This window comes from Wasmannia auropunctata, unplaced genomic scaffold (genome assembly GCF_000956235.1).
Source record: "Wasmannia auropunctata unplaced genomic scaffold, wasmannia.A_1.0 LD336061.1, whole genome shotgun sequence".
NCBI lineage: Eukaryota > Metazoa > Arthropoda > Insecta > Hymenoptera > Formicidae > Wasmannia > Wasmannia auropunctata.
The window spans coordinates 1,481,489-1,504,783 of record NW_012026829.1 but is presented as its reverse complement, the minus strand read 5'-3'; the positions used below and the strand labels follow the sequence as shown (position 1 = coordinate 1,504,783).

Below are 23,295 nucleotides of genomic sequence, written 5' to 3'. Positions count from 1 at the left end.
ATATATATCGAAAAATCAGAAATTCAATACGAAATACCAAGTTTATGAGTTATTTGAATATTGCGTACAAAGCATGACATATACATAATATCGATCGTAGCGTGACGGAATATCATTAAATCCCATAGACTCTATGCGAAGCGCACACGGCGCGGCGCGGCGCGGCGCGTTAAGCCGAATCGAATCCCGTGTCTTTATCAGCGATCGGCGATCCGCGCGGCGGTATCGTATATGCGGTACTCGCCGAGTGAAAGCAAGCTGCGATCGCGAGGGCCCCCGCGACACGGGCCCCAGGGCCCGTGCAGTCAGTCCGAGGTGAGCTGGGAGCTGGCATGCCGAGTGCCGTGCACCGCGAGTTGTCAGCGAGTTGAGCATCTCCAAATCAAACCCAGGGATAATTGCGTTCCGCGCGATCCGGTACGTAGAGAAACACCTCGACGGACACCGCGCTCCGTTTTTCCTGTCAACCCCCGCGTCGCATGGTTGAATTGAAAGAGTTTTCTCTGTGCCTGTGTCATTTAAAATTTACGTGCAAATAGCAATATTTTAATACTTTAATTTTGCAATAAGAGTATGTTTAATATTTTATTCTGTTTCTACAGATACGTATTTATCATTGTTTATGTTATATAAGAATTTATTTTATTTACATTCCGTTCCTATGTGGGGTTTCAGTCGCTAATTCTTTGAGAATCTGAAACTTATAAAATTTTTCATTTAATTTATATTATATAAAAATATTTGTATTTATTTTTTTAAACCTAAAAGTTTTACCGTTTCCATTAATGTCAGTTAAAAAACACTGGCACTTGGACGATTTTTGTGTTTCTTTTGAATCATGTCTATGAGAAGAATCAAGTAATATCGGTTAACATCAATTGTTTATGGAAACAGCACCAAGGCGAATACCTAGGCGGAGGTGTTGAGAGGCGTTAAAACATTCGCATTATTCATAAAAGATGATGCTACATTTACATGCGTGGATTTACGTTCGATTTAAATTTCGCGCCCAGGAAATTGTAACCCGGAAATGATTAATTAGACTGAAGTAGGTTGCGAAATTTGAGAAGCTGCTTCAAATTTCGCAACACTTACTTTATTATGCTTCGATTCGCGATTCCTATTCGAAATATATTAGGTTAATTGGAATTCGATCGAAGTCGCCCAGAATTTAAAAAAAGAACATCCAGAATACACGTACGCGTGTACATACATACGGTGTACATATCGCGTTTCTCAGCTCGCGAAAGATATACGTTCGAGGACAAAAACGCGACGCGATCAGGGCATCCAATGAATAAGGAATCGTGTCACTTTCATGTAAGCTGAATACGAGAGAAAGCGCGAGAGAGTATTCGTCCGTATCTGTGCGCTTAATTTGTAAGAAGAGAAGATGATGCGAAATTTTTCAGCTAGAGAAACAGGGAGGGAATCAAGCCGATCCTCTTTCTGTCGCAGACTTTCGACGCTAAGAGAGATCGGGCTTTTAACGCGACTGACACACAGTGTTTCTGTACTTTTCTTTTTAAGAATTCGAAGACATCCAGTCAAATTTAAATAAAATGAAGATATCCCTAAAATGTGGCTCCGAACTAAATTAAATTCGTCCGCCACAGAAGGAACAGTGGATATATTTTGTCTTACGAGACGCGTTCCGCGTGGATCGCAGAAATATATTTCTTACAAACGATCGCGCGCCGTATAAACGAACAGAGTGAATGTCATCCTCGTCTCACGATACGCCTGGGAATTCAGTCGCATCTCCCGAGACGGCGATGCGCTCGGCAAGAAATACAACACGCTTGCTGCCCGGCAGCGGCGGAGAGTCGGTTCCCGAAGCGAAATTTTGAGCGAGTCACTTTCGATCTTTAATTGCCATCCGCCTTTAATTGCTTACCGGAGAATTCGAGATAAATGGACTGGCTAATTGAGTAAAAAAGAGACAGAGACTCGAGCCATAAATTGCTTTAAGACTACTGACTTTAATTATATGACAGTATTTTTTATATCATTATACACATTTGTTAGATCGCGTCCGCGATATCCGTCAATTCATTATAGGACATTTGAAAGAGGGATTTTATGTATATACATTCTTCGAGAAAAAATTCGAGAAAAAAACGTACATTGTGAACGATGATCTGTAGAAAAATATTTATTATTAATAATTGCCGTATATTATTTAATTAACACTTTCTTTGCTGTTTGATTGTTAGAAAAATAATTAGCAATTCAGATAATAATTGAGATTAGTTCTCTCGGTTGTTGAAGCTGTTACTGCCGCTCATCTTGATGCATTTGCCTATCGCTTCGATACCGCCTTGCATAATCGAGATATTATATGACCTCGACGAGGAAGATAGTGGACACCGTGTATATCCCTTAAGCCGTAAAGCTGAGCGAGATTCAAGTGAAAGTGTATAACCGTTTGCACCGTCTACACGTTCCCTACGGCATCCTTGCGCCGAGGTACTCCCGGTTGTAATTGGGATATCGCTTGTACGTTACGTTGCGTTATATTACGTGCGCGGTATACACCTGATGTGCGCGATATATGCGCGAAAAAGCGAGAGCCGTTGTATATCGGAGATTAGCATATTTCGGAACAAAATAACTTTCACTCAGATCTGATAAGCGAACAGCGTAAAACCGAAGTCTCCGGCTTTCGGCTTTTGGAATCAGAATTTGACAATCTTCCGCAATTTTAAATTAAGGAGAAAACTTAGCATTAAATCCTTGCTGTTAACCACCTCAAACCACAACTTAAAAAAAAACAGACTTAATATTATAAACGAAAAATTTACCGTTTTTTTTTATCTACGAGAGATCGCTCGAGAAAATGATTCATTCATCCTTCACTTATCAATTATCGTTTATTTATGCAATCGATTCGTGATCGTTAATTATTATTTACTTCTTAATTAAAATTTCTAAGAGTATGATTTATGACAATGAGATCATTAATATTATTTCTAAATATAACCAACGGTTATAAATTATTATTTACAAATAGTCATAGGTATACAAAAAATAGCAAGGAATTTTAGAAGAATGAAACTTCCGGTGAATTTAAGCTTCTAAACAAGACAGATTTTAATCCAAACAATTGACTTTGTCCATTCTAACAAGTCCATTGAACAAAAATTTACTATTGATTGTAAATCCGATTATATCTATTATACAAGAGGTTCAGGAGCTCTTCTAGCTTACATATGTATATCTATGAAGTAAACGTTCCAGTGACATGTATTTAAGTCCGGACACGTATACGAAACTTATTATTATTAATCTCGAATACTCTTATTATAATATATTTTTACAATGAAGTTTTGACATTATAATAAAAAAGGGAATCGAGATTGATAACTTTTGTGTAAATGTCCGGATATACGTATATACATGTCCAGTCGTTGGGACATTTACCTTATTTCTTGTATATAAGTGTGCTCTAGATTATTTTAACACGTCAATTTTCTGCTTTTTACAATTTATACTTGTTCCCGTTTTATATCTCTCGATATAATTCCAGCTCGGCGTGTTACGAAAAAGTTCGTGAGACTCGCGGTCGCAGCTCCCGACGTCTCGTTCTTTCGGCTCGCCGAGTAGCCTACTCGATCGCGACGGCGACGGCGGCGGCGGTCGTTTCCATTCGGGGCCGGGGCTGATGGAGAGCGATTGCTAAATGGGCATTCCTGAGAAACCTACAAGCTCGCTTTCTAAGCGAGGTCCCCGGTCACGTGCGACCGGGCCCGGTCCGCGCGGGTATTTCTGTTCGCGACACGTGCGGCTTGTCCGTCCGCGCGCTCGTGATCTTAACGCGCGGCATGACAGCGCGGTGCGGCATGCGTGCGTGCGCGGGCACGTTCACCGCTCCCGTTTTCACACACACGCCCCGCGATACACTTCTGCCACAGCCGCGTAACCATGTGATCTCACGTAGTCGTGTTATTACCGCGAAGGGCGGTAATTACGAAGGAACTGTCGCAATTCCCCCATTGACCCTGAACGTAGCACTCTTTTTTTTTTTTTTAATTAGAACGGATGAAATCGAGCGCCGAGATTTAATCGAAACCTCCGTGCGTCTTGTCTTATCGGAAACGATGGCTCGGCATTCAGTAGAAATCAATCTATCTTTTCTTAATTATGTACTACTTTTTTACGCGTATCTGTGTAACTTACGTAATTTTATTTCATCTTTAAATTGTATACTTGTAGAGCAAATCTAAAATCTATTAGTTTCGATTCGTACTTCTGATTGATTGTGTATCAAATTTTATATAAAGCGGTGTCTACAATGAGACTTAAGACTTTAAGCTTTAAGACGTTAATTCGTGATGTCATTTCCGTTCGTAAGGCGTTCACGCCTTTACTTTAGCCTTAACTTCAATCCTCAAGCGAATTGACGAAATTTTAATTCTTACGGCTAAAAATCTACGGCTTAAAGTTGCGCGATATAAAAACCAATTATCACACTGCCTTCTATTGCGTCTGCTTTCTGATTGGATGCTTGGTCGTTAAAGCTTAAAGTTATAATCTTTAACAACGTTTATTTATTGTAGACACTACGATGTAACGGCTTAACTCTTAACGCTTACTGTTTAAGATTTAAAACTTAAATCTTAAGTTTCATTGTAGAACGGGCTTTAAGAGAGAGAGAGAGAGAGAGGGGGGGGGGAGAGAGCGAAAGAGATCATTTATAATTCTAGATCTGCAATTTTATCTCACAATCAGATCTAATGACGCTTAATCTGATCGCGCGATTTATTATTCTCGATCTATGTATAATATTCGACGAAACTCCGTTAGTTTTTTTACAACTCGTTCTACAACGCTCCTTCGTATACGTTTAAGCACGCGAACTCGATCGTTGCGGTAAGCGTAATTACGGAGTTATAACGGCTCGCGCGTTTCCAGCGCGATGCGATCGCGGGAACCGCGCGTGCACATTTTTACGCGCGTTAACGGTTACGTTACGTGTGCACTTACGCTGCTGGGTGGAAAGTAAGATAAAACTCTCGCGGTACACGCACGTGAACGCGTGTGCGCGCGCGCGCGAGGGGAGGCTTCCGAGTGAAATCTCGCGGGCTTCCGCTTCCGGCTCGATCTCGCCACCGCGGCGATCTTGTCGCGGTCAGGATTCGCTTGTGGATCCGCGGCCGAGGGAGAGAACCGGAGAATCTGGGTCGATCGCGGCCGCGCGCGGGCCGCGTGATCAGGAAGCAATTAAGGAATGGCTATAAGCAATGCGCTGTATGCCATAAGCGGCAGGGAAATTTGCACGTGTTGCTAAATCGCACGGCCCGGACACTATCGCGCGATACCTCGAGCGCGCACGTTTTTCCTCTGCTCTCCCCCTTTCCTTTGTCCGACGATTACACGTGAGAGGTATCTCGCTAATGAATTAATAATAAGTTTCGCAAATGTAATGCGGATCTGGAACATATACTTTCTGTTTGGTCATAAGTCGATTTTATATACGTTCTCGGAATAATTATTATGTTATTATCAAAAGTCGTTTCCTTCCCCCCCCCGTTGACCTCGATTGAAAGATGGTCGGAATTGCAAAATTCGACGAGCCAACGGTTAAATCCTCCCGTTGCCAAATCGCTCGAACGAATATAATCGAAACCGGAGGCGCGAGGTCCGCCGCGCGTCGCAGAATGCGTTTGACTGGGCACTTTGTCATCCCGCGAAAATAAATCCCGTCCCCGTTTTGCAAGTCCGATGCACGCGAGGGACTTTAAAAGCGCGGCGTAGTCGCGGACGCGCGCGCGTTCTCTTTTCCTTTTTCTCGCGCGTTCGCACGAGCTCGATCAGCGAGCACGGCGAGCGATTCCTGGCGGATTTCGCAAGCGCCGCACTGCCTAACGACGGGGGGGGGGAGGCTGTAGCTCCGATCCGACGCGGTTTTTGCGGTAAACTCCCGGACAATCTCCAAAGCGGATATCGAACGACTTACGGCGGCAAGAAGACATTAAAATTTGCGACACCGCGCACCGTTTCACCCCGCCGCAAATTTCAAAGATCTTCTCGTCTAACGATGTCAATTTAATCATATTGCAGTATAACTACACAGATGTATTGTAATTCGCTGGAATTTAATATATGTATATATATATAACATTCAATATGTAATCTTCGATCGTGAAAACGATCACTTTGAATGATAAACTTTGAACGCCGTTCCACCATTTGATTTATACTACATTAATTCAATTTTCGTTAGCCGTTCCACTGTAATTAATTTAATCAGCGATTCGAAGAGTGCGTTTTACTTTCATTCTGCCGGAGAACGCTTCGTCGAATTGACTCCGCGGCGATCTTAAGGAGCTAGGGATCGAGACGCTAACAGGGAGGGCGGACTGCGAGGAATAAATTTAAGCGACGATGAATTGGCGGTGCCGCCGCTCGCGGCGCGGCTAGAGATCGTGGATCTTCGAGGAGGGATCCTCATCTTCGTCTCCCGGCTGGATACCCAGCCCGGAAGGCCGCGCGACGCAGGACGTCCAATTAAAAATAACCGTCCTCGGCGGCAAAAGTGAGGAAAAAGTCGCCGCAACAAAACCTGCAGCGAGATCTCGTGAACGGCCGTGATCTCCCCGGGAAGGCGAGGGAGTCGATGTCAACGTTCGCCACTTGTCGCGAAGAGATGCGCAGAGACAATGGAATCCTCGTTTCCCCCTCCCCTCCCCCCCCCCTTTCCGTTTAATTTCCATTCCGACCTCGCCGACGAATTGTCGCGCATCTGATGATCATCTATATACTGTTACTGACGAAGAAAATCCTCTCCTCGGAAGCGGAAGGAATGAAGCTGAACCGGACGCGAGAATGGTTACGTGACAAAGAAGCTCGGCGATATTTCGAGGGAGTAACGGCCGCGGATTGATGCTGACGCATTTGTTCCTGGGAAAAAGGAGTCTTGTCAGGCTCCGATAAGACAACGTGTGAGGATTCTCTTTCTCTCTCTCTCTCTCTCTCGGGAGAGTTATAACCTTTTCCAATTGAATAGAAGAGAACGAAGAAGAAGAAAAAGCCGCACGCATGGGAAAGTGTTTTCCCGGGAATTCTCATAATCCGCCCAGCCCGCTGAATTGTGATTAGACTTGTCTAGGATCGTCTCGCTTAGTAGACACGTGCGCAATTAAGTAGATTGCGTCAGACGTATATATATGTAAATTCGTTAGGAAGAAATTACCGTTTACGTGGATTTCACGTCTCGTGGAAGAAAACACCTTCCTCCTGTACGACGCGCCTCAGTCACGAATCTTATCTGCTTTTTCAATCGATCCTACTTGCGTCAAATCAAAATGAACGTTTTCAGCCTTCCCTAATAATTTATTTTGCCTCGCTTATCTCAGGTAAATGAAATTGAAATGAAGTGATCTGGCAGAAAATGTCCAAATTTACCTCACGCCCGCGGTAGGTTCATGGCCACGCCGTTCAAATGGAGATTTAAGCAAGTATGCGAACGTGATTTCGCACGACGCGTGCGAGACTCCGTCTCTGGCGATGCGAATATGCTAATGTTTTTCAACGTTGTTACTTATGCTAAGTGGTTCCGTTTGATTTATTACGTTTTTTTTTCTTCGGAGCGTCTTAATTCTCACGCCGCTTTCGATATATTAACGTTTGACGACACAGTGGGTGTTGCTAAAGGGGGGAGAAATGACCGGAGGAAAACTGATTAACATACGTCGGTCGGAGTGAGAAGCGAAGAGCCTTTCGAAAGCGAAGCGAACTGCTCGTATACTGCGACGAATTGGAAAAAGTGATATGTCAACAGTGAAAAATTTCCACTTCGGTTATAAAATCTCTGATGGTCTCTAGATTTTCTAAGTATCAAATATGACCGCAATAATAAAGAGTAAGATCCATATAATATTTTAATGCTACATTTAATACTAATTGTAAGAATAGGATCTACATATAATATTTTAATATTAATTAATACTATATTTTAATATTAATATATTATTACTAATAATAGATACTGTATTTAGAGACGAACTTATCATTCATTATTTATTTTAAATTGTATGATCGAATCGTATTCATTACGAGAAAAAGATGCCCATCACTTTTATTAAAAGATATACGATACTATCAATATCCGAAGATACGTTATCCACTTAACTGAGGAACAACTTCAGACAAATAAGCTACTCTCTAAAAGTACATCAGTGGAATCATCACTGATTGTCAGTATATCATTTTCCAATGACATACTTTGAGCTGTGATAAGCAGTGATTCTCTATTTCAATGTTGTTTCAATGATAACATACTGATTCAAACAGTGAATATCACTGAAAGACAGTGAATTTTACTGTCAAACTGTTTTGAGAACTGAAATTTTATATCGTCTTTTAGTGATAAAAGTAAATCAATGATAATTCCACTGATTTACTTTTAGAGGGTAGATATTTTTCATTTCCGATTAAAGTCACGAGATGCAGCAGAGTTCGGAGAGAGAAGGATCGCATCGAGAGCGCGTCTTTCGCGCGTCCGCGCGAAGGGAAAGTGCCGAAAACGTAACTGTGGGAATGCGTAGGCAGTTGCAGATCCCCGAGGCCCGGTCGAGATGGTCGATGGTCTCGGGGGTCTCGAGCTGACCATGATCTTGAGCGATCTCGTGCGGACGAACATACCATTCCCGCCGTTGATGACCGGTTTTCAGCATATTTCGAGACGGGCTTTCGCCCAAGATCGTTACTCTTGACCACGAAATTTACGCTCACGGACGTGGTAAATCAGTCGGTCACACCAGCGGCGTTCGGCCGCTAATTCTCACCTTTTAATAAGGCCTCGCAACAATCGTGTTTATGACGATCCGAAACCCGGAGACATTTTCCGTTTCCACCGGCTGCTCTACTTTGGAGCAGTCCACTATTCGCAGAGATTTTTAACTTTTCTAACATTAAGTACCTCATCCAAGCAGGGGGAAGGTGAAGAGTAGTATCAATAACAAATATTTTATCTCTTTTATTGTTTGTGCGAAATATATTTTCTACATAGATATAGCATGGACACTTTAATGAGTTTAATGAAACATTTAAATTTTTTTGTCAAATCACTCAAAATTTCTCAAAATTTGTCAAAAGTTAAAATACTTTTTTAAATACCCCGAATGCTGAGTGTGGAATTCCACATCCACGGGAAAGGAGCTCTGAATGTGGAATGTCTTCCATAAGGAAGTCTTTATCTCTGACTATTTGCGCATAATTTATAATCTCTCAGTTAATTGGATAAATTAAATAGGAATGTAACGAGGTTTTACGTAATCACGCTAAAAAAACATAACAACAGTAGAGAGAGAAAGAGTTTATCTCATGAACGGAGTTAAGTATAAATTTTTAAAACGTGAATCACACTAAGGTTTCTTCTCCTTGCGCGTGATGGAATATTGCATTGTACATTTTGCGATTCTTTCCGCAAGAAAGCACATCTCGATCGCAAGAAAGAGTCGCGCGGACGCGCGGGGGAAAGGGTTCAGTCGACCGAGATTTACGCGCGTTGCAGCACGGTATTTCTTTTTTTCTTACAGGTCATTACACATACCGCGCACGTATGCGCGTATGTGTATATACACGCTAGAGCAGAATAGAGCGAGAGAGTAGGGCCACTCCTCTTTACCTTCGCGCGAGCCGGAGAATGACTCGTCGCCGTTGCTCCGTAAACACCTTGAATTCTTGAGGTGATTATTTTCGGCTCTGCCTTGTCTCGGCCTTTACTATTTTCATTCATGACACGTACGAATCCGCGAAGCTTTGATTGATGAAACAATAAACATAAAATTATAATGTATTAAGTATAATATATATATATATATGAACACTGAGAAAAAAAATTTGTTGAAAAACACGAAACTTGTTTCATCTTACCAAAATATTTAGTCCGATACGATTAACTAAACGTTACTACGATGGCACAAAATAATTTGTTACTATAATAAACAAAATATTTTTTAACTAAAGTATTTTGTTTCAACAAAAATTTATCGTATTTAACTCAACCATTCGATTAAAGATACACACTGTTTATATTATCCTCATCAGCATCGTTTAGTCAGTTTAATATTTGGAATTTGAACAAATATATTACTTGGATAACTAAATAGCATGCAAACACAAATAAATACTACTAGTATTTCGAACAAAATAATTTAATGGAGTTGGTTTAGTTTAATTCTTGATTAAAAAATTTTGATGGCTGACATGAATGAACTATATACTTTTCTTTATGCAACTAAAGAATTGTTGAATCAACCATTGGATCAAACAACAATACAAATTTAGTTTGTGCAATCAGTTTTTTTTCTCAGCGTATAAAAGAACATGAAAATTATTATCAATCATTAATTATTATGATATAAAATTATAATTAATTATTATAATTATAATTACTACATATGCTATATATATTAATTATATTACAATTGTTAGTCAAACCGATTGTAACGCTCTGTATCGTTATATCTACAATTATTTCTTTAACGCAAAACTGATCTTTTCTGCGCTTTTCCAAAGATATCGCTGCGGATGACCGATAAATTAAAAATCAATCGCTTTTATAGCGAGGAGTAAATTCTCCATTCGGCAGGTCGCGTTTATGAGCCGTACAAATTCTCACACAATCCCGTACTCGCCTCTCGCGACGATAATTCGCCGCGTAGTCTATCATCAGAATCAGGTTCCCGCGATAGAAGCGTTTGCGCTCGCGCTTTTCAGTTTCAGCTGGAGCCGTTATTATACGGCTCGCCGGGGTTCCGAGCCGCGGCGCGGCTCGTGAGTGAGAACACGCGCGGGTGAAAGGAGCGCTCTCGCGATTCCGCGATGCTGCGCGCCGCGCTACTCCGATTCACCCGATTGCGATTCTGGGTCTCCAGGAAAAAGGCTCCCCGCCGGGCTCGAATAAAGATCTCGCTCCTGCGACGGAAGTAAACATTTCGCGCTTCGCCGACGTGTATATATATGAAAAGGAAAGCAGCGAAAGTGACGGTCGAGCGGGTCTCGCAATGAAAGATACGTAAGCCGCAATATGAATAATTGAGAACTGAAGAAAATTAGAATTCGCAAGTTGCGTGTTAATATCCGACGAGCGATTATAAGAATTGGGAACGAGAGACTTCCTATGAGCTCGGCAAGGAAAGTCGATGAGACAAGCTCGACCGGCGTCGGAGCGGGCTTCTAAGTCGCGATCTTGTAATTCGCGGCTCAAGGGAGAGAATGCATTGCGATTGGAAAGGTGCGACGAACGTTATATTTCCCTCTCGACGGCTCCGCTAAGTACTGTCTTCGCATTCAAGGTTGCCGTGGTTAGAGGAGCGTCCGGTACACCCAGTATAGTATAGCGATCGGCGATGTAACGGCGCGCGCGCGTTCTGTAACGGCACACGACGCGCTCATAAGAATAGAAAAAAAGCGCGTTGCGCTTTTCGGGCGGCGCGCATAGCTGCGTCGGCGTCCCTCGATCTGGCCCGATTCGGGCCCTAATTACAGATGCCCCGGTCGTGCCTACTCACCGAAGGCGCCTCTTACCATTGTTTCGGCTTCTTAAAACGATTACCGGCGAGGCGGTGGTTACGCGGTTACGTAACGATTTTGTCGGGCGCGGGCGAGCGCGCACTTTCCGCGCCGCGCGCGATTGTGTTAGCGTCGCTGTTATACGTTTGCCTCACACAGGATGTTTTCCGAACGTGCTCGTGCCTCACAATGCTCAATGCTCGAGCACAGCTCGAGATAGCGATCGGGCGAGAAGGAAATTTTTTTAACTTGCGACACACTCCCGATTGCCTCACGCACAGATCGCGAAATCGCGCTCTTTGTATATCCTTCTCACTCGCCGGCGCACGAATTGCGGCGAATTAAAATTCGATGGACAATGTCAATGTTTTACGTGAATGAAAGCGTTATCCACAAAAAAATTGTCAAAGGGATTAAAATATCGGGGAACTATTAAAATATACCGAAACCAGGAAATAATCAAACGACTATAAAAGTTTCTTGTTTATTGAAATAAATCATTTTAATACATTTAAAGTCATTAAAGCTTGTCAAGAAAAAATCTACAATATCGAAGTAACGCCTATGCGAGCCAACACGGATGTTGCTGTGTAATAATTTTTAGAAAATTTAAATTTATTTAATTATAAATTAAATTTTAATTTAATTGAACGCAAGTGAAATTAAATTAAATTTCATTTAATTTCAATTTTTAATTAAGCAGAAACAAACATATGTTAAGAAGAGAAATTTATTACAATAATAACAATCGAATAGGTGTCATTAAATCGTCGATGAAACGCGCGCGTCGATGCCACTGTCTGTTGAAATATTTCTTCCGCGGAGAGATGGAGATGAACTGCGTAAATCCGAGGACGAGAACTCTCGCGTAGGTGAATTGATAATTAGCAATCCCCGTAAGAGAGACGAGCGCGCGTCGATAATCGGCAAGACGTTACTTCTAATGAGGCGGAATCCGCCGGCATTTTTACATAATCGTTAATTGTTAAGGGAGAAGGAAAAGTAACGGTGCTTTGCAAAATAACACGGTAATGTGTCATATTTACGCGGCTGATGTAACACGCAATTTTTATCCCGTCCCATCAGGAGACGGTTGTTAAGTGGCCGATTGCACGTGCAACTGCAATAATTGCGTAATTGCCTGAGAATCACCGCTCGATTCTCCCATAATCGTAGAAAATATTACACTATATTACATGATGAATGTAACTCGCGAATTATTTGGTCTCGTCGGAATCGCAAGGTAGCGTTATAATTATTTGTGACGTGTATCTTCGCGATATTTTCCTATATTCCCGTTCGCTTTTACATTTCGCGTCCAACGGTGACGCGAATGTACTTTTATTGCGTATACACGTCGTCCAAAAATGAAGCTATTACGACGACATATGGTTACATGTGTCAAGCACTATACGCATCAAGATACTATCTTATACGAAGAATAATTAAGGCAGCGAGGACATTTTTTTCTCATGTTCCATTTTTCTCATTTACTCTTGCAGATTCCGCGAGATTCCGTGTACGCCCGCGTAGGATGAGATCAGACTGAGCGCAATGACATCGAGATACTTCGTGTTCGTCGCAGCTCTAGCGTATGGTGAGTGAACTGACATCATCGCCGATAAACGCAGAATTTTGAGTAAAAGCGCTTCCCGTTTCAAGGACCGCGCCTGAAATCTTCGCGATCGACCGCGTCGCAAGCAAAAAGAATTATCGCAGCCAAAAAGCATAACGTTTCGCTTTTTCATCAATTCCTTTTTATTAATTCCTCGAGAGCGCCGTTTTAGATCCAATAAGATTACAATGATTACATTAATATTACTATCGATTGTTAGAGGAATTTTTTTTACAATTGATCTTTGGACCGCGGATTGCAACATAAAGAAGATATTTGTGAGCCCGCGCGACTTCAGTTGCAGTGTCCGCCGCGCAAGTTTACAACGGCTACTCGGAGGATGCAGTTGCAGCGATCGAGCCAGCAACCACAAACAATGACTTTGTCACGCAAACTGTCTACGGCTTCCTGGACTTCACCACGACGATCGGCAACACGGTGATGGTCTTCAGTCCCCAGAGCGCTCCTCCAGGTACAAACGTCTCTGCAAATTTTTATTTATTAATTACACTCGAATAATTATGTTAGAAAATTTCCAAAATTTGAAGTAACATTAATATTATTGCAAGTATACATTAATATTATTGCAATAATAATTAATAAAGTTTGATATGAAAAAATTATTTTTAATACACTGTTAAATCTATAATAGTGACTTTAAGTTGCCACTGCTTCTACTTAATATATAGTTATTTTTTAATGAAACAATGGAATTTAACTTAAATTTGAACTGTTTTAAATTATTTAACTCCATTATTTTAGTTAAAAATAACTATTCATTAAATAGAAACAATAGCGATTTAAATAAGATTAAATTTGATGATATAGATTTAACAGTGTACTAAGTAAAAATAATTAAAATTATAAAAAAATAAACAAGTATAAAAATTAATAATTTTTGAAATTTAAATTAAAATAACTTTTAAATATTTAAATTTTGATTTAAAATACAATTAATTCGGCTCGTCTGAAAATTGTTGATGTAATGAATTTATACCATCAAATTTAACTTTCTTTTAATGTACTTACAGCTAATGGGTAAGTACTTAAAAGAAAATATTTATTTTAATTATTGATATAATCATCCGAAAATCAACTATCAATGCGATAGTGAATTTTCATTGAGAAATTTTGAAGAGAAAATTCGCAGCGAAAAGAAACAAATACCGAGAGCTGTCGCAATCGGCGAAGCAGCTGAAGATTCGCCGCAATTGGTATTCGTAGCCATGAGGTGTCATGCGATTTTGAATTGTGGATAATGCCAGAAATTACTTTCTAACTGAGCGCAATCGACACCTTTTTGTTACGCCGTGCTCGTTCACGAACTCTGATCCTTACAAGTAAGGATGAGACCTTGAAACGCTAAAGAGTATACTGTACTCAAGGTGGGCCTTGGCGAGGGGAGTCGGAGACCAATCCTCTTTAGCATATCGCTGTCCAGCTCCGCGTACAGATCATGCTCATTGTTCATTCGTCATGAACCCTCTTGTCATCTCCTCTCCTTGACTTTTTAAGCCACCCACTCAGCATAAAACTACGTACTTTGCTTCCTTTTCTCGAAACGGAGATAAATATTCTATGAAGAAAATAATTATGATATAATAATGCCGCGAATAGCAACTGAAAATTGACGTCAGTTTAATCACCGAATTTAAAATAAAGTAAAATAATACGCGATAACTAATATAATTAATGAGATAAGATAGTGTATAGGAGGTAAGATAGTATATAGGAGGTAGGATAGTATACAGCAAGGTAATTTGAATAGTGGGATAATTTGGATAACAGTAAACATTTACAAGAATTTTAGAAAAATAAAAGATACATTTAAGATAAATTTCATTAGATTAATGTCTGATCTAATAAAATATATAAAAATGTCTTAAAATCTCTTATTTTTCTAAAATTCTTGCAAATGCTTATTGTTACTCAAATTACTCCACTATTCAAATTAACCCGCTGTACCCTAATGTAGATCTTCAACATTAAAAAAATTACAATAAAATATAAGAATGCAATTTAAATGTGAAAATTAAAAAATTATATAATGCGCACAATAAATCCAAACGCACAATAAAAGCAAACAAAAATAAATTGAAATGGATATAGAAATAAATTCATTTCGACATTTTTTAATTATAGCTCTACTGATTTTTTGAATCCATTTGAATATAAAAATAATATAATATTGACATGATAAATACATCAGAATTTAATATGCTGAATAGCTCATTTCGTATTTCAATTTATTTGAGTCTAAAAATAATATAATACAGACATGAATACATCCGAATTCAACATGATGAATAGCCCATTTCATATATCAATTTATTTGAATTCAAAAATAATATAATACGAACATGAAGACATATATCTGCAGACTCTAGCGCCAATTCGGATGTATTAAAATGAATTGCAATTTTCAACTCATTTGGATTAATTTTCGTTCGCTTGGAAATTGAGAGTCGAGGAATGAGATTTTCACATAGACCCCTCGAATCCTTTCTCTCCAAGGGATAAGGAATTTGGCCGAGGCCTTCGGCGCGGGTGTTGGCCGTCAGGATATGCTCTTTTTTAGTCTTGTTTTCTGCGAGATCATTCGGCCTCGCAGAAGCGCAACTTTTATTCTCGTCGGGTATGCAAATGCGCCGTTCGTTTTCAGAAGGTGACGTCGGGAAGAAGACCACGTCCCCCACGCCGGCGATTCAGACGAAGCCGACGACGGAGCAGCAGCCGAAGAAAAATATCCCCGACATCCAGCCCAGCAAGACCCACAAGGCCGAGGATCAGGGCGGCGAGACGAAGAAGCAGATAAAGGGTACGAAGATCGTCGTGAATTCCGTGGTCGAGCAGAACGTGGTGAATCCGTCGAAGAGTCAGGTGAGAACGGAATGACGCTATACGCAGGACGTCCGGTCGTTACATTACGTCAACGCATAATTCTTCGGCTACTTTCAGATCGACTTGTTTTTAATAAATGTCCTTATATAGTCTTTTAATATGTATGAGAGACATCCTGCGTGACGTAACTTTAACACGTACAGTATATCGCGGCTAGAATTTTTTTATTTTGTCATGATCGTATATTCAAATTATAAACATTTATTACAGTTTTATTGGCCAGAAATTAAATTATTGTAATAAATTGTGCAAATTATAAGGCAAATTATGTATTGAAAAAGCGGTTTAAGGGATTACACCACCTTGAGTGCCTAAAAATCATAGGTAACTTTGGGAATTTTTTTTAGGAAAACAATAAAAGTAATACAAAATTCGTTTTAAAGCTTTAATAATACATGTCTTTAGAAGTAAAAAATACTTTTTTCATTTATTTTTTTAATAAAATGACGACGCTGAAGCCATTTTATTAAACGTCGTTTTTGTAGCTACTGTCAAATCAGCGTTGCGGGGATCTGTCATTCGATTGAACCTGGAGCAATAAACCAAAATTTTTTAAAAACTATATAATATATATTACAGAAGTACATACGGATATTTTAAAATATAGATTTTTATAAAAATTGTGAGCATTTGAAAAAAAAGTTATTTTCGGCCAAAAAATTTTGTCAAGAAATGTTAAATAAAAAAAAAGTATTTAACATATTGAAATATCCGTATGTACTTCTGTAGTGCATATTATATAGTTTTTAAAAAATTTTGGTTTTTTGCTCCAGGTTCAATCGAATGGCAGATCCCCGCAACGCCGATTTGACAAAACGACGTTTAGTAAATTGGCTTCAGCGTCGCTATTTTGTTAAAAAAATAAATAAAAAAAATATTTTTTACTTCTAAAGACTTGTATTATTAAAACCTTAAAACGAATTTTTTGTTACTTTTATTGTTTTCCTAAAAAAAATTCCCAAAGTTACCGATTGATTTTTAGGCGGTCAAGGTGGTGTAACCCCTTAATCATTATATATTAAAATTATATATATTATTACAGTTTAATTTGTTAGAAATACGTTGTAATAAATATATTGTTATACACAAATTATAAGGCGCTATATATTGAAAAGGCGGCCTAATCATTTTGCGTGATTCCTCAGGAGCCAAGTAAACAGACGAAAGCACCTGCATTGTCGTCGGTAGTTCAGGTACGCGCCAAGGATGAAACTCCAGGAGTGAAGAACAATCTCGCCGAACCGGAATACGATTTTCTCTCAAAGCAGCCGACGGAAGTGATCGACGAGACATACAAAGTACGTAAGATGTCAGATTAGAGAACTGATTTAAATTGCGAACGTAAAGGAAATGCCATAAATTATCAGTTTCCTCGTTCTCGAAACTTCGGAATATGTAATTTTAGACACTATTTAATTTTATATCATGTTTTAGAATTACTGTACACGACAATTACATTTTACGCCTTTTTTATAATGCCTTCCTGGCCTCCTTTTAATATTTTCTAACTGGACCAACTGACTCTCAGATCTGCTTTCTCTACCTGATGAAATAAGTGGAGAAAATGACATATTTAGAAACGTATTATTATCCACTTTAAAATTAAATATATACGATATAAAATAATACTTTTAAATATAAAATATTTCTGTCTCTAAATTATCAGCGACGTTCTGACATTTTGACATTTGAATGACATTTTAATGGTATTTTAATCGAATTAGTCATACTTTTTATAAATTCACCAAAACCTCCCTGTAATTTGTCTTCGCTAACTTTTTGGCCAAATCGATGACTTATTTTTAAGAGACCGCGGAAATAAATGTATCTTTCACGAGAATTTTGCGTCTTGTAACGTCCATTCGTATTTACCTGGAGAAAGAGAAAATATCTAAAATCTGATCCAATTCGACAGAAATGTGACATTGGCTCTTTCGGAATCCAGCCAACGATTTCGCGCTCGCGAAATCCGCGATTAATTCTCCACGCTAGATCGCGTAGGTATAGGAAAGAAGTCAGGTATCCTGTTTACAAAAGCGACATTGATCTTCGGCGCGCGTGAACGCGAGCCGCGAGAAATGAAAATTGCGAATCTGGTTTCGATATCGCGCGCCTAATTGCGCGCCAAACCGGATCGCGTCCCCCGACGTATATATACATACGCGAACGTCGTCGCTATTAAAACGAGTTTTGTCGTTTTCCCGACTTCCCGAAAGCGTTCTAACCCTGAACGCCCGAATGAAAAAAAAAATGGGTCATCTGGCCAGCGGGGTGAGAAGGTCGTGGGGCGGAAATACTCGGCGTTGCCGTAAAATTGCGCAACGGGCGTCCCGCTAGCGACTTTCACGACTTAACTCGCGCGCGAAGCCGACACGGAATTATTCGGAATAACCGCGTCGGCGTAATTTTCCGCATGCCGTAATCGATTTCCTAGGCCGATCCTTTCTAGTGCTCTGCTCCCTCCTCCCTCCCCTCTTCCCGTCCGTCTTTCAACCGCGGCGATCGGCGTGAAAGTCTGATCCGATCCCACCGATAAATCGGTTTCACCCGCGAGGCGCGACGAACGCGCTTTTCCAACAATATTTTCCAGCGATATTTTCCTGCATCTCGGATGTCTTGTTGTATTTAAATCAAGTTATTATTTTATTATATCATACTCTTTGTTACATATGTTATTATTAAAATATTTGTCATTATGGCTTTTATCACGAACTCTTTTCTGTCTCTTTTTCTCTCGTCTTGTACTATGAAAAATTAATTTTAACTCTATCTTTTTTTATTAAATTTAAAAAACATATTAAAAATGACATTAAATTAAAATTATTTCGCCAATATATAATTGTTATTACAATTCGCTTGGCAATATAACTTAAAGTCCATCTCCTGAATGTTATTTAACAAATTTTTAAATTTGTACAAATTTCAGATTAAAATTATTCAATTATTATTATATTATACAATTGCTTACTACACAGACTTATTATCGATAATCCTCAATGATGCGGCTTTTTTCAAGTATAATCCTGGTTCTTGACAGTTGATCAACCTGCGACCCTCGTCGAAGGTTCACAAGCCGCGTGCCACCCCGCGAAGAGATAAAGAGAACCCAACCGGTCTGGTGACCAAGTTAGGCGGCACCATCGTGAAAGACGGGCTTACCACCGTGCACGAGACCAGCGTGATCGGGACTTACATCAACGGCAAGTATGCCCAGGTGCTGCAGAGCTCGTCAAGAATCCTGACAGAGCCGGTCGCACCGGTGGCTGAGGGTAAGATTCGGCCCACCAACACCAACCGCATTCTGAAGACCATCGGTCCTCAGCATGGCAAGCTCAAGCCTCAGCTGGAACCTACCCCGACCCATCAACAGGAGGAGTCTTCGCTGCCCTTGGAGGCTCTCTTCAACGGACCCTCAGGTGATTAATACATTTTTTTATGTCGCGTTTAAATTCTTTCTTCAGATAATTTTAATATATAATATAATGACTTTTTTGTATACAAAAACGCAATATTTGTGTCTTATGTGTGATAAGATTTTTTTAGTACAGAAATTTTTTAAACTCTAGAAATAAAAGATTTTTAATTTTTTATTAGTTCCAAAAATTTTAGTTTATTTCACTTTCAAAGTAATGTAATTTGTATCGTGTAATAATTATTATGAGCTCAATAACTATACGTATAAAAAATATTAATCAACGATTTTAATTATTGCATAAACAATAATAAAGGGATATATAAAATATAAAAACAAAAAATTTTTTATTAATTTCACAATCTCAGTTTATAATATAAAAATTTTCTTAATCCTTGGAGGAACAGATTTATACTAATTAATTTCCGAATTAGGCACTCCAGTGCGAACGACGCGAAGACACTCGACCCCCAATCCGTCCAGACCCAAATTCCGAAACAAAATCGCCGATGAATACGATAACAGCGAACCACAGCAAACGAGGACCGGAAAGAATCGCTCCGGCAGCACAACGCGACCAAATTATAAGTAAGTGTCGTTGACGGAATAGAAAAGAATAAAATTAATAAGTAATTTATAAAGTCTTTTCTCCCTTATTTTGTCGAACAAATATTAATTTTTTTCTATAAATTAGGAAATATAATAAAATAATTTGACACGAAGTGAATCTCTTATATACATACGGAGAGAATTTCCTTTTAAAATTTATCCTGAAAATCATGTTAATCGTGGGACAATATAATATTTTGATAAATTTTACTGTGCACTACAACAAAATTTTTTGTAGTATATATTTAAAAAATTGTGAAAATCACATAAAATTCGTCAAAATACTATATTGTCCTATGATTAACATGATTTTCAGGGTAAATTTTAAAATAAAATTCTCTCCAATAATAAATCTCCAATCTCTTCAGAAATCGTCCCGCGACCACCACCACTGAAGCTCCCACTCGTCGTCGCAGCGGTTTCCGGCCGAACAATCAGTCCACTAACTCGCCCTCGAAACAGTCGACGAAGTCGAAGAACAGCGATCAGCAGCCGTCAACAACGGTCAGTCTTCTGCCCAAGGTGAAGCTACCGAGGACGCAAGGTCGCTGGTCGTACAAGACCACGCCGAAACCGAGGATCATGATTCGCAAGCAGGTGGACGAGGATGATTTGCGAACGTCGACGGCCGAGCCCCAGAGCACGATGGAATCGTTTCTCGGGGCGGTCTTTGACGAGCAAGGCAAGACGGCGGCGTTGACAGCAACGACGATCAACGTTGCTCCGAGTGGCGCCAATGTTGCCCAGAGAAAGGAGCTATCCTTGACGGAGGACGAGTTAGATCCCAGTGAGAGCGAGGACGTGGCCACCGTCAGGGTGCAACAGGATCAACAACAGCAGCAGCAGCATCCTGGAGAACAGATCCTGCCGGTGGAAACGCTCAACGTGGAGATCTCTACTGCAGCTGATCTCGATAATATATATTTCGAGATTGCCACTATCAAATCACCTTATTCTTACCAGGTGAGTTCTTTTTTTTTTAATTTTATTTTTCATCTATTTATTTACCAATTAGATTAAATGCTGGAAAGAGAATTGTATATAATAAAATTAATTAAAATTATTAGCCTTTGGTTTGTCACATTTATCTTTTTTATTTTTATTTTTTTACTTAAATTATTTCCATGATCGACTACGGATTATCATATATAATCACTAAATACTAGATCTAATAACTCAAGACGTTAACACTCTTCAGGTGGGAACACTTCGAAACACCCGTTACATCACGGTGACTTCCACCCTCAAGAAAACGTTCGCGACGGCCGAGCCGAGCAGCTCGGTCTCGCCCACCGAACCGCTCACGGAGAACATCCTGGCGAACACTGGGGCTGCCTACGAGTCGACCCTGCCGCTAGACTCGTCCGTCGCGACTCTGCCGGCGATCTCCCTGGACGCCGCACAGGCGACGCCGCCGTTGGAAACGCTGACGGAGACGTTCTCGACGACGCAGACGTTGCTGAAGACGCATATGCTGCCGGTGATCTACGCCGGCAACAGCACCACTCGGCTGACCCTGGTGCAAACATACAACATCGCCCGTGTGGTGACGGCGACGAAGACGCTACCGCCGATGGAGATCTATCAGTTTATTCCGAGCAAGACGCTGAACGAGTTCAACTCGAAGCTCGACGAAGCCGGCAGCGAGCTGCACCTCGAGCTTGATTTTGGCGACGACGATCGCGATGACGAGGACGTGCCCAAGAGGGTGGTGGTGCCCAACAACGATTCCGACGGCGATCTGGACATCTTCAAGTCGCCGTCGCCGTCCAAGGTGAAAAACGACGCCGCGGCCAGCAGCAACGCCGAGCCTCAGCTCACTCCGGAGCAGGCCCAACAGCTGGCTCTGCTGAAATACTTCGGTCAGCCGCAACCCCAGGTCATCACTACCTCCAGACCGGTAATCACCTTGGAGACGCTATACGAATCGCACGTGATTCCCGTGGTGAACGCGGGAAATACCATCTACTCCACGCTGACCAGGCCAGTCGGCACCATACCTAAGTCAGTATCTCCTATATCCAAATACTTTTACTAAGCGAAATATCTTTATATATATATAATAGAGGTACACAAAATTGGACATTTAAAGAATAATAAATACAAAGGACAAAAGGAACGGCCAATAATTTGAGCAAATAAGATGGTTAAAAATTAATAATTTATTACATGTAGTAAGCGCACGGTACTATATATGTAATAAATTATTAATTTTTAATACCCTTATTTACTCGAATTATTGGCCGTTCCTTTTGTCCTGCGTTTATTAACCTCGAGCGGAATTTCAATATAATAATAAATAATTGAATACTGATATTTAGAATATTTAATAAATTATACGCGTCGATCTATTGCAAGCATTTTATGCTCTACCATTATTATATTATATTTTGAATGAATCTCAGTTATTCTCATTATATTTAAATATCTCATTAAATTATTTTACACTTTTTATTATAATACATAATTTCTAATTTCGATTGCATTTCTCTGCTTCAGGACGTCCTACGAGTACGGCACGTCCACCCTGAGTCCGGTGCTGCAGCCGCAAGTGCCGCAGGTGCCGCAGGTGCCGCAGCTGCCGCTGTTCCCGCAGCAGCAGCAATTCACGGTGACGAGCGCGCCCCTGGTCACCCAGACTCTCGCCACCGTGTCCGATTCGCGGGTGCTAAAGCTCACCTTCGGCGCCAAAACCGCCTACACCACCCTCTTCTCCACAAGGGTCGTGCCTACCGAACTCACTACCTATATCACCAACACGGTGCCGGTGCAGCCGACAGTGCCGGCGTATCCCGGTTACTATCCGGCGCCGGTGGCCTATCCCCCCTTCCCCTTCGTCGGTTAGATCTCGATCCGACCTTTGTACCCCTTAAGCCCTTCGCGGTCCATTTCGATTGCGATCAATCGCCAGGTAGATTCGTTCTCTTTCGAACAAAATATTAGATTTATTGATTTTTATAATTATATAAAGGGAAAGAACATAATTCTTTTTACAATGAACCTCTACGAACAGCGCTACGATCATAAACAATTTAAACATTTATTTTTTTCATGGATATTTTCTGCTAATTCTTCCGATAAAAGTACATTATATATTTCGCACGTTCATTTTGCATTGATTGCCATAGCGAAAATTGGACATTTAATAAATAATATAATGATTGTAAATTTAATATTCTACTTATCTAAAATTTCTAATAAAAAATGTGTTAAATTTAAAAAATTTATTTTTTAAAAT

The 23,295-nt window shown here is 40.2% G+C and overlaps 1 protein-coding gene across 1 annotated transcript; it reads left to right on the top strand.

The window, feature by feature from the left end:
• Positions 1–307: 307 nt before the first annotated feature.
• Positions 308–23,254, top strand: LOC105450464 (probable serine/threonine-protein kinase nek3). Its single transcript, XM_011690315.1, has 10 exons — positions 308–417; positions 13,023–13,117; positions 13,434–13,607; positions 15,798–16,015; positions 17,182–17,334; positions 19,074–19,452; positions 19,883–20,036; positions 20,426–21,020; positions 21,256–22,061; positions 22,557–23,254. Exons 2-10 carry the CDS (start codon positions 13,075–13,077, stop codon positions 22,900–22,902), a joined length of 2,868 nt encoding a protein of 955 aa, XP_011688617.1. The 5' UTR covers positions 308–417; positions 13,023–13,074; the 3' UTR covers positions 22,903–23,254.
• Positions 23,255–23,295: the final 41 nt, after the last annotated feature.

What these genes read in the sequence shown, in the direction of transcription:
- LOC105450464 (XM_011690315.1), top strand. Translation starts at nt 13,075, where the DNA reads ATGACATCGAGATACTTCGTGTTCGTCGCAGCTCTAGCGTATG. An exon ending in TCCCCAGAGCGCTCCTCCAG is followed by an intron (nt 13,608 to 15,797) that starts GTACAAACGTCT and finishes GTTCGTTTTCAG; the next exon opens with AAGGTGACGTCGGGAAGAAG. An exon ending in ACAACGCGACCAAATTATAA is followed by an intron (nt 20,037 to 20,425) that starts GTAAGTGTCGTT and finishes CAATCTCTTCAG; the next exon opens with AAATCGTCCCGCGACCACCA.